At 39.9% G+C, this 12,471-nt stretch overlaps 1 protein-coding gene across 1 annotated transcript in view; it reads left to right on the forward strand.

The window, feature by feature from the left end:
* Kif4a (kinesin family member 4A) overlaps positions 1 to 12,471 on the forward strand; it is a 123,538-nt gene that overhangs the window by 1,608 nt on the left and 109,459 nt on the right. Inside the window, exons 4-5 of the mRNA XM_059250212.1 lie at positions 8,307 to 8,497; positions 10,831 to 10,923. Coding sequence (XP_059106195.1) covers positions 8,307 to 8,497; positions 10,831 to 10,923 — 284 coding nt within the window. The remainder of the gene's footprint in view (positions 1 to 8,306; positions 8,498 to 10,830; positions 10,924 to 12,471) is intronic.

Genomic DNA, 12,471 nt, shown 5'->3' on the forward strand with positions numbered 1-12,471 from the left:
ATAGGTATTGAATGATGAGTAGAATTTTTTAGATATTTTTTTAAAGCCCTTGAATACTATGACCAGTTAATAATCTTTACTGCAGAAGCTAAGGTTTTAGTAGCAGGATTCCAAAGAGAGTAGAACCTGAGAGATGTCTAATTGTTATTTTAGTACAGTGGTTATTCATTTTTTCTAATTATTTGAGAATTTCATACGTGCATATAACGTGTTTTTATCAAATCTTCTCCCATCTCCTCTCCTCCAATTCTTCCCCTGTCTCCAGCACATACACTTTTTTTTCTTAAACACAAAGTCTGTTTAGTGCTGCCAGTATGTAGAAACATCGTATAGAGTGTGGGTAGCTTCTGCAGGCCAGATCCCTGAAGAAAACTGATCCTTCCTCTAGTAACCATCAATTGCTAGTAGTTCCTCAGCTAGGTGTGGGACTTCGTGAGTGGCACCCTGTATCCCTGCTGGGATTTTGGCTGGCTTGATCTTGTGCAGATCTCAACAGCTATTCATTTAAAAATTAGAACCATATCATAGTAGCACTTTTAAATTATAAAATACATTGCATACAATCTAGCTTAACTTTTCATCTAAAGAAAAAATGCTTTCTAGCAATTAGATGAACTTCCAGTGTCTTGTTTGTGGCACGGTCTCATTTAGCCCAGGATGACCTCAAACTAGATATGTAGCAGAAGCTGACCCTTAACTCCTGATCCTTCTGTCTTTCCCCCTAAAGTCTTGGAGTTATGCGCGTGCACCACTACAACCACCTCCAGTGTCTGTTTACATTTTTTCTTTGACAGAGAAGTCATAGAATCATAGAGTAGGCCACTTGAGAGCTGCTTTCTTTTGGACAACTGCGTTTGTTTGTTTGTTTGTTTGTTTGTTTTTACAGTTATTATTTTGTGTGAGTGTGTGTCACAGTGTAGGAGAGGGGAGTCAGAGGACAGCTTACAGGAGATGGTCCTCTCCTACCATGTGTGTCCCAGGTATATTGAAATCCATGTGCTGAACTATCTATCTCATCAGCTTTTGTACAACTTTATTTATGCAACAAAGATCTCAATACTGAAAAGCTATTTACCACCCAGTAATTTCTACCCAGTGATCTTTGTTCAACATTCTAGATAAGCTCAAGCCTTCTAAGCAACAGCTATTCAAATATGTTTTCATCCTTTAAAAGTGATACCACGGGTACTGGACTCATGGCTCAGTGGTTAAGAATGCTCACTGCTCTTGCAGACGACCCAGGTTTGGTTCCCCACACTCACATCAAGCAGCTCACAACTACTCATAACTTCAGTTGCAGGTTATCTGATGCCCTCTGGCCTCCACAGGCCCCTGCGTGCATGTGGTGCACATAAACTCACACAGGTACACACACTCAGAAATAAATTCATCACAAATCCTTCAGGAAAAAAATGAGTTCAGGGATCACTGGGTCACCAACTTATCACAAAGGATTATTGCTGAACTACAGTGTTTTCCCTGTAAATAGAGTTAAAAAAGAAAACTTAAGCCAGGCAGTGGTCGCTCTTGTCTTTAATCCCAGCACTCAGGGAGGCAGAGGCAGGTGGATCTCTGAGTTTAAGGCCAGCCTGCTCTACAGAGGGAGTTTCAGGACAGCCAGGGCTACACAGAGAAACCCTGTCTCGTAAAACCAAAAAGAAAAACTCAAAAAACAAACAACAAAACTTAAATGATGCCATGTCTCAGGGTATAGTGAATATCTAAATGTATGCACATGTCTGTACAGGTGTCCTTGCTCATGCATGTCTTTTAGAGGTCAGAGGTCAACAGGTGTTTTCCTCCATTGCTCTCTCTCTCTTTTTTTTTTTTTTTTTTTTGAGGCAGGGTTCCTCACTGAACCATTTCAGCTAGACTGACTGGCCGGCAAGTCCCCAGGATCCACCTGTGTCTGCCCTCCCAGTGCTGGGTTTACACAGATGTATGTTACCATGCCCACTTTTTATGTAGGTACTAGATAGCTGAATTCAGGTTTTTAGACTTGCACACCAAGCAATTTGCCCACTGGGCCATTTCCCCAGACCCAACCTTTATTTATTCATTTATTTTTTATTTTTTTTACATTTATTTATTTGTTGAGTGTGAATTGTGTGTGCTGATGTGTCACAATGAACATGTGAAGGTCAGAGAACAACGTGCAGGAGTTACGTTCGGGTTCTGGGGACCAAATGCAGGTAGTCGGGCTTGGCAGTAAGTGCTGTTACTCACCAGGCCATCTTGCCAGCCCTGTTTTTTCTTTGAGACAAGGTCTCAATGTAGTGCAGGCTTTCCTGGAACTCACTAAATAACCAGGGATGACCTTGAACTTTTGGGTCTCCCTGTGACCTCCCAAGTGTCAGGATTCCAGATGTGCACCTCCGTCCTTAGTTTGGTTTATTGTGTGCTGGGAAGCAAACCAGGGCTTTTGCATGCTAGAAAAGTACTCTACAAAGTGAGCTCTATTCCCAGACTAAATCCCTTGTTTTAGAACTTAAATACAGTAGTTACAGAAACATTGCAAGAACAGCATAAAGAAGCCATTTTTCCCGGAATCCTTTGTGATAAGTTGGTGACCCAGTGATCCCTGAATACTTTATTGTTTCCTGTAAGAGTCGTCATTACATGGCATGGCTGTCGTCAGACAGAAGTTGCATTATCACATTATTATCATCTAACCCCAGACCTAGTCACGCTTTGCCAATTGTTTTATTAATGTCCTTTAATAGCAAACGGATTTAGTTCAAAAATCATGTTATTTAGTCCCCAAGTATAAAGTAATTCTTGAACGTTTGTTTACTGTGTTCTTTTAAACTTTCATTGTCTTGATACTTGAAGATTACAGAGCACTTACCTATATATTTCTGTTTGCTTTTATCTGACATTATGATAAAATTTGAGCTGTGTGTTTTTTAGCCAGAAACACCACAGGTGTGCTTCTGTATTCTCACTGATTCCTGTCAGGCAGTACAGTTTTGATTTGTCTATTACTGCTAATGTTCATTCTGATAATCTAAGGTATAAATCTGCCAAATTTTCCCACTTACTGTAAAGTTAGTGTTTTCTTGCCTTTTTGCATATTTGAAAAACATTATATGGTTCTAATTCTCTTCTAATTACTTTTCTCTTTTCTATGATTTTGTTTAATTCTCATCTAATTAACTATTTCTTCCCTCCACTCTCTTCCTCATCCTATTTTTTTTTTTTTTTTTTTGGTTTTTTCGAGACAGGGTTTCTCTGTGTAGCTTTGCGCCTTTCCTGGAACTCGCTTTGGAGACCAGGCTGGCCTCGAACTCAGAGATCCAGCTGACTCTGCCTCCAAAGTGCTGGGATTAAAGGCGTGCGCTGCCGCCGCCGCCGCCGCCGCCGCCGCCGCCGCCGCCGCCGCCGCCGCCGCCACCGCCACCACCACCCAGCTCATCCTATTTATTTTTAATAATTAAATTGTTCCCCCTTCCTTTACCCCCTCCAACTCCTAACATGTCTCACCACTTTGTCCCTTAAGTATATGGCCTATTTTTAATTGTTATAGTTAACACAACACTCTTTCTGTCTCTCTGTCTCTGTCTCTCTCCAGTGCATAATATGTAAATAGAACCTGCCGAGTCTGTTTAGTGTTGCTTATATGTATATGATTTCAGGACTGACCACTTAACCAATTAAGGGGGAACATCCCTGGGGAAGACTAATTCTCCCTCTCTCTCAGCAGCTGTTAATTGCCTGTAGTTCTTTGTGTAAGAGTGGGGCCCTGTGAGGTTTCTCCCTTCCATGTTAGCATGTCTGTTGGTATTGGCCTTCTTTGGGTCTTGTTTAGGCATCTATACTGTTGAGGTATCATGAGTGAAGCCTGACTGTCTTTTCTAGATGGGTATAAGGATAAGTATTTAGAATGCAATTAGGAATTGTACTGGTCTAGTAAAGCAGCTGTAGTAGGTTCTACAAGATCCATGACCTCACTAACCTTGGGTAGTTGTCTAGGTTCTGGGTATCAGGCATGATTTCCTTCCTGTTAAGGGGGCCTTAGTCCAATTAGAAAGCAGTTGGTTACCACCAAGATATTGAGTGTCACTATTGAACCTTTAGGGATATCATGCTATGCTGATTGTCATTGTTGTGGTTCATAGGCTTCACAGCTAGGTAGGACTACTGGTTACATCCCTCGCTTGGCAGTTTGCATAGCACCTTCATATGCTATGAAAGCTAGTCCCCAGGGAGGAGGCTTCCAGGTCAGATCCATTGTAGATCCCCAAGTCCAGTGTCCAAAGTGCACGGTCTCTTCAGCAACAGGGACTTAACCTTCAGCCTCTGGAATGCAACAGTAGTAGTCTGGGTTGTACTGGGAGTCTCTCGTCTCCTCTGACCAACAACTTGAAAGGAGGTTTCTCATTTCTAGTACTAGGACTTTTGTTAGATAATCTATGACTCTTGAGGGGGAACATTGTCAACCCAGGTGGCATAAGTTCATTTAAACTATATATGCATATACATACACTTATATGTATTATATGCAATTTTAATAAAAATAGTATGATTCCTTATGGAATCTTCAAACATCCTTAGTATTATTTGTCCCTCTGCCCTCCCTCTCCCGTATTGTCCTCTCTAGCTCCTCTGCAATCAAAGTCCCGCCACCATTTCCCTCTTTTCTCCTCCTATCACATGTATCCTGTTATTTGTTTTGAAAACAGAGTCTCGTTGTTTTGAAAACAGCAGACTTTGAATTCATTATGTAATGCAGTAGAGACTAGCTGTGAACTCCTAATTCTTTTGTCTCATTCTCCTGAATGCCAGGCTTACAGGCCTGAGCCACCATGCCCAGCTACCACCCCCGTTTTCTTTAGCCATTTCTGAAACATATCTTTTTAGACTCTTCACTATCTGGTCAGTTTCCTCAAATGTGCTTCCATAGTTTAGTAAGAGTGCAAAAGTTGTACTTTTTATTTATCTATTTTTTATTATGTATGTGTCTGTCTTTTCTGCCTGCCTACCTTTCTCTCTGTGTGAGAGTATGTGCACATGAGTCCAGGTGTCCATAGAGGCCAGAAGTGTCAGATTCCTCTGGAGGTGGTTGTGAGCTACCTGAGTGGGGCTTGGGAGTTGAACTCTGGTCCTCTGGAAGAGCAGTGCACTCTCTTAACCACAGAGCCATTCTTTCAGCCCCTTCTTTTGTATTCTTAACCTGGGAAATAAGGGAATGAAACTATTATTTGAAGACACAGCAAATATAAAGTGATTCAGATATACATGTGTTTGTTTAACACCATTCTTTTTGTTTGTTTTTTTATTTTGTTTTTTCGAGACAGGATTTCTCTGTGTAGTTTTGGTGCCTGTCCTGGATCTCACTCTGTAGACCAGGCTGGCCTTGAACTCACAGAGATCCACCTGGCTCTGCCTCCCGAGTGCTGGGATTAAAGGCGTGCACCACTGCCGCCCGACTTAACACCATTCTTAAATGCAAGAACAAATCTAGTTTTTTTAATATTCAGCTCAATAGTATCCCCTTATACTCTGGACTCCTGGTACCAGAGTCCTGAGTGTCTTAGACACAGTACTAAAACCTGGTTTCCCAAGATGTTGTTGCTTGTCTCATCTGTGATATTGTAGAAAGTTATAGAATGTTATTCTCTTGTCCCACAGTCATATCAGGTTATAGCAGCAATATATTATAACATTTCAGTTTACAGGTTAAGAGCTTTCACTTAGAGCGGAAAGGTCTCTCCTCCTGGCCCCCCTTCCCCTCTCCTCTCCTCTTCTTTCCTCTCCCCTCCCCTCCCCTCCCCTTCCCTTCCTTCTTCTCTCCTCTCTTCTTCTGACAGGATCTGGCTTGCCTGGAACTTGCTGTGTAGACTAGGCTGGCTTAAAATCCACAGAAATCTGCCTGCTTTTGCCTCCCAAGTGCTGAAATTCAAGGTGTTGAACTACCACACCAGAAAGTTCTTTTTAAAACTTCAGAGTTATCAGTTAAATGAGCATGTTTTTTTTTTCAAAATTTAAAATTTTTTTCGTTTTCTATTTTTAGGTTTTAAAAAGTTGTGGGGTTTTGGGGGTTTGTTTGCTTGCTTGCTTGCTTTATGTATGGGTGTTTGGACTGGATTTGCGTTTGTATACACGTACATGCAGTGTCTGTAGAGGCCAGAAGAGGGCGTTGGGTCCCCTGACTGGAGTTTCTGGTAGTTGTAAGCCACCATGTGTGTGCTGGGAACCAAACCTGGGTCCTCTGGAAGAGCAGCCAGTGTTTATAACTGCTAAGCCATCTCTGCAGTCCCAAGATTTTTCTTTTTAACTCCAAAATTATCTAGGTAAATAGTAGATGACAGCTTTGGCAAAAATACAATGGCTGTTTTAACAGAGTTGCCTTTAGACTGTGTCTAATCCTCTCATAAGGGAAGGCTTTCTGAGGTATTTATTAGATGTTGAAGTAAATTTGAATTTACAGTTCCTGTAGCTCCTACTTTATAGTCAATTAGTGAGTTATAATAAACTGAATGTGTGAATGACCCATGTATTATCTAATTGTTTATTTAAAAAAATATTGCTATAGTTATAGCTAGGATTACCTGCTTCCAGTTTCAGTCCAAACTCAATACTTACAGTATAAAAGGAAATGTACAAGTAGTATTCTATATTCTCTGGCAAGACAAAAAATAAAAATAGATGTAGAAAATAATACTTGTATTTGAATTAAGCTCAAACAGGTATACATCTTACCTGCCTTTCTGCAAACAATACAGATTGTATAGGCGACAATAGGAACACAGCCACTATTTCCTCATGCTGCATTCCATTTAATAATTTATAAAATGCAAATAGAAAAAAAACAAAGTTGTTTACTATCCTATTAGTCACAGATAATCATCACAATGTGAACTCACAGCCTTTTGATCTTTTCCTCTATTTTTACTTACACTTAAATTACTTTTAACCTGCTATTTTTTCCTTTTTTCCCCCAGTTAATTGTGTCATGGACTTTTTTCTTTAGTTTCTGCCCTGTTTTGGAGACAGAGTATCCCTATCCTTATGTAACTCAATCTGATTTTGAATTTTTTTTCTTTTTTTGAAACAGGGTCTCAATGTTTTACCCTGGTTGGTTTAGAACTTACTATTACTGTGTAGTTCTGCCTTGTCTCATACTCAGAGATCCTCCTGCCTTTTCTTTCAGCATGCTGGGATTAAAGATGTGTTCTATCATACCCAGCTTGTCCTTGAACTCTTTGAAAGTGCTGGCATTAACAGGAAAGCTCGCGGGCGGTGGTGGCGCACGCCTTTAATCCCAGCACTCGGGAGGCAGAGCCAGGCGGATCTCTGTGAGTTCGAGGCCAGCCTGGGCTACCAAGTGAGTTCCAGGAAAGGCGCAAAGCTACACAGAGAAACCCTGTCTCGAAAAACATAAAACAAAAAACAAACAAACAAAAAAAACAGGAAAGCTCTACCAGGCCTGGTTCATGAGCATCTATGAATGGATTATTCTTTACTAACACTCTATAAAAGCAAAGGATATATATGACATTGATTCATACTTAAATGCTATTTCTGCATGGATCCTGACAATATGGTCTGTATAATTCAGATAGTTCAGATAGGGACTTTTCATCGGTTGTAAAAAAAAAAAAAAAAAAAAAAAAAAAAAAAAAAAAAAGTTGCTGCTTTTCAAATTCTCTCCTCATCCCAACTCTTTTTTTTTTTCTTTAAAGATTTATTTCTTTTTATTTTAACTGTATGGGTGTTTTGACTTCTTGTATGTCTGTCTACCACATGTGTAGCTGCTGCTCAGAGAGGGCATCAGATCCCATGGAACTGGAGTTACAGACAGTTGTAGCTACCATGTGGGTGCTGGGAATCAAACCTGGGTTCTTTGGAAGTGCAGCCAGGGCTCTTAACCACTGACCCATCTCTCCAGCCCCACTCCAACTCTTAATCCTCCTGCCATAGCCACCTGAATTCTGGAATGCAAGAATGTGCTTTCATAAAAAAATATGTGCCCACCCACCCCTGTGGCTGCTAAGACTTCAATTTACTTTCCATAATTTAGAATTGTTTGAGATAGGGAGTATAATCCTCAAAGAATAGATCTTTGGAAGGCTTTACCGTGACTCGGCTACCTTTGTTATCCTAGTCACATCGCTATTTGACTTCCTAGCATTTAAGTGCTTTCACAAGGTGGTGCGGTCTGAGGCCGGTATTTTTCCTTGCTTTATGGAACCCACAGACCTTTTCTTTGTAGCTGCTATTAAAGGGTTCTGTCTTAAGAAAGCAACTGTTAACTGAATGAACCGTTTTGAGCACCACTATCCATATGGCTTCTGTTTTGCCAGGATACAATGCAACTGTCCTGGCCTATGGGCAGACTGGTTCTGGAAAAACCTATTCAATGGGAGGTGCATACACTGCAGAGCAAGAACATGAATCAACTATTGGGGTTATTCCCAGGGTAATACAACTGCTCTTCAAAGAAATTAATAAAAAGAGTGACTTTGAATTTACTCTGAAAGTGTCTTACTTGGAGGTAAGTGATTTCTCTCCAGTTATTCTGACTTCAAGATTATCTTTGAGTAGGAAAATACATCCAAATGAGTTTTTTCCTGGCATGACTCAAATTAGTAAATTGAATTTTTAGTAAATTGCATTTTAATAAATTGATAGCAAAAACTTACTTGCTCAGTTGGATCTGGATCCGACCCAGTTCTTTTCTTAATTAGAATTATCTGCTTAATCTGATTGTTATAAGAATTGGCACTGCCATGCAAAACTATGATAGGAATTCTTTAATTTTAGTTTGGCTTGTATCACTGATTGCCTGTGGAATATGCAGAAAAGTGCTCCATTTCACTTTACTGCTAAGGCTTGAGTTACAATGCTGCTGCTGCTGCTTCATGAAGAATGTTATTAAAAATTAGGCAAAATATTATACTGTGTAAGTGGTGATAAAATGTATATTTACTCAACAGATACTTATTGAGCATCTACTGTGTGCCAGACCCTGATCTGGGTACTCAGATAGATCATGTACATGGGAGATTATCAGTGAACTAACATTTTAAAGACCCTGTCCTTATGGGAACCTGCATTGTAGTGTATATCAGTATAAAATTGATTGGCCAATTGTATCTAACCTCACGACACCAAAAGGCACAAGGCATATGCAGAGAATTTGGCTTCTGAGAAGCTAGTTTATTGGTTCTACTGCAGTGGTGCAGTGATATCTATGAGGAACAAGAATTAAACTTACAAAATTTATGCATGTAATTATAAATTGTATATAAATAGTTTATCCTGATGTTGAGTTGTAATATGTTTTCAGATATAATGTAATTATAAATGGTATATAAATAGTTCATCATTGTTAATATGTTTTCAGATATAAGAGGTAAAATTAGAAGGAGGTTAAAGATTATTACAATTATCCTTTATTTTCTAAAGATTTATTTTATTCTTTTTTTTGTTGTTTTTTTGAGACAGGGTTTCTCTGTGTAGCTTTTGGAGCCTATCCTGGAACTCACTTATGTAGATCAGACTGGCCTCGAACTCACAGAGATCCTCCTCCTGCCTCTGCCTCCCAAGTGATGGGATTAAAACTGCCCAATGATTTGTTTTCTTCTTAATTATGTATATGTCTATTTGTATGTATGTGGGTATGGGCACGTGAGTGCAGATTCCCGACAGTTACAGGTACGTGTGAGCTGCCTGATGTGGGTGCTGGGGACTAAACTTGGGTCCTCTACAAGAGTAGTACACTTTTAGCCACTGATCCATCTCTCCAACCCCACCCAGATTAGCCTTCTTGAGTCTTGATTAATCCAGCCTTGGTCAAGGTAATTGAATATACAAATGATTTGAGAAACTAGCATGTTAAATAATGCCATCAGCAATAACAGTAAATAAGTGTAGTGCTGATCATGTATGAAACATTCTCTTAAGTAAAGTTTTACTGTTTTATTGACGTATTAGTTACAACTCCTCTCTTCCCTTGCTCCCACCTTCCACCCTCCCTCCCCATAAGCAGCCATTGTTCACATTTTAATTGGCAAAAGTGATACTGTTATGGTATCATTAAGGAACTGACTTTGGGAGCTGGAGAGATGTCTCAGTGGTTAAAAGCACATGCTGTTCTTGGAGAGTACCCTGGGTGCAGTTCCTCCAGCTCTAGGGGATCAGATGCTGCAGGCCTCCACAGGCACTTGTATTCCCATATACATACCCACATACATACAGATATACACATAATTAAAATACAAATAAATCTTCTTTGAACTAGAACTGAATTTGAACACCCACATAACTTTTCATGTGCCTGCTATTTCCAAGAGACTTTATCTTAAAAGCAGTATTAATTTTGTTATAATATGTGAATTCATCCCTATAAAATATCAATCAATTAATACATATAAAGTCCTTTTTCTTCTCCCCTTTATCCTTTCCTCTGCCCCTTCCCATCTTTCTTTCCTCCTCCCCTCCCCCATCTCCTTTTCTTCTCTCTTTCCTTCTCTCTTCCTGCCCTTTTCCCTCTTCTGTCTTCCTCCCCTCCAGTCTCCATCCTGTCTCTATTCTTCCCTCCTCTCCCCTTCCTCTCCTCTCACCTCTCCTTTGTTTTCCCTTTGTATCTTCTGTTTGCAGTGTTAGGTATCAACCTCAGGGCCTTGGGAATGATAGGCAAGGCAAGAGCTCTACCACAGAGCTCTACCCACAGCCATTACAGTCTTTAAAATTTCTGCAAGTGATATATATGTGTGTGTGTGTGTGTGTGTGTGTGTGTGTGTGTGTAAATTACTTATGATCTTGCAACCCACACAGAGATGGCCACTGTTAACATACTTTGCCACTTTCTTTCAACAATATCAGATTTACAATGAAGAAATTTTGGATCTTCTATGTCCATCTCGTGAGAAAGCTTCTCAAATTAATATCCGGGAGGATCCTAAGGAAGGCATAAAGGTGTGTTTTTCCTCTCTTTTTCTTTCTTCTTTTGATGCTGTTACAAATGTTGGTAAGTTCTAAAGGTCACATCCCTTTTCTTTGCTACTGTAGTTTTGAATGATTGCTAACATCTCAGTCTTTCAGTGGTTTTATTGGCTCTAATTCCTTTAGTTAATCTGGAATTGCTAGATGAGCACTCTTGTGGGAAGAAAATAAAGGAAGATTCATATTCAGCTTCATCACTTTCTTCTTACTTCTTGAAGGACGTAAAAGCAATTAAATTAAACATTAATTGTTTACAGGGTTCTGAGACTAAGCCCTTTAGTATGGCAGCCACTTGCTACAGGATAGCATTTAACTTGTAATTAATTAAAATAGAACAATCTGGACGGGCAGTGGTGGCGCACGCCTTTAATCCCAGCACTCGGGAGGCAGACCCAGGCGGATCTCTGTGAGTTCGAGGCCAGCCTGGGCTACCAAGTGAGTTCCAGGAAAGGCGCAAAGCTACACAGAGAAACCCTGTCTCGAAAAAAACCAAAAAAAAAAAAAAATCTGTTCCTTAGGTACACTAGCCACATGTCAAGGGTCACTTTTCTGTATTGCTTCTGACTACTTTGTTGTCTAGCACAGATACATGAGATAGATAAATCATAGACATTTCTACTGGACATGACCATCAGATACTGTACTGGGCTCTGGAATGATATAAAAAAGTAGAAAATTCAATGCAACAGTTTAGAGTACATAGCCCCATAGGGAAATGATCACTTATCTGAGAACTTTGGTCACGTGGTCTAGGTACAGTGCTTAAGTATTCAGAACTAGAAGAACCAGGGTGTAAGTAGATGAGATTGAGTAGAACAGGCTTGGGGAAGTGTGTGTGGGAAATCGTAGCTTGTCTGTCTTCTTCTTTCCCTCTCACTCTTCACAAAGGACAGAGCGAGCAGTTAGGGTATAAAGAGCAGATGCCTGTTCTTCTGAGTCTTTTTTCCTTCAGGATCTTAAGTTGTTATCCACGTGTTAAAGCCAGACTTGAAATATCAGGCCTGGTAAATTTGAAATATACAGAAAGATAATTTGGATAATGAAGATAAGAAATCTGGGCAAAATATCTGCTATCACCAGGAAGAATGTGGGTGCTGAACTACCTCTTGACCATGTCTTAAAATCTTTTATGTGCTGTGCTCCACATGAAGGCAGGTATTGAATCCCAGGCATTGTTTAAGCTAAGATATGTGATTCAAAAAGATGTGTGTTCCTAACAAATTGGTGTAAGAAAAGTTTATAAACATTTTCAGATAGCGTTTAAGAAACAAACAAACAAACAAATGAGGTCTGTTGAGATGGCCCAGCAGGTAAAAATGCTTGTCACCAAGCCTGACTCCTGCTGCAAGTTGTCTTCTGACCTCTACACATGTGCTTTGACAGCAGATGTACTGCTGTAGCAAGTGTGTGTGGACACACACACTTACACAATAAATGAATTGTGAAAAAAAACAAAAAAAGGACTTTTTATAGTAAGGAGTAACTATAGCAGGAAAGTAAAATAAACCTAGACCAGTCTGT

The sequence above is a fragment of the Peromyscus eremicus genome, chromosome X (genome assembly GCF_949786415.1).
Source record: "Peromyscus eremicus chromosome X, PerEre_H2_v1, whole genome shotgun sequence".
NCBI classification, from domain to species: Eukaryota; Metazoa; Chordata; class Mammalia; order Rodentia; family Cricetidae; genus Peromyscus; species Peromyscus eremicus.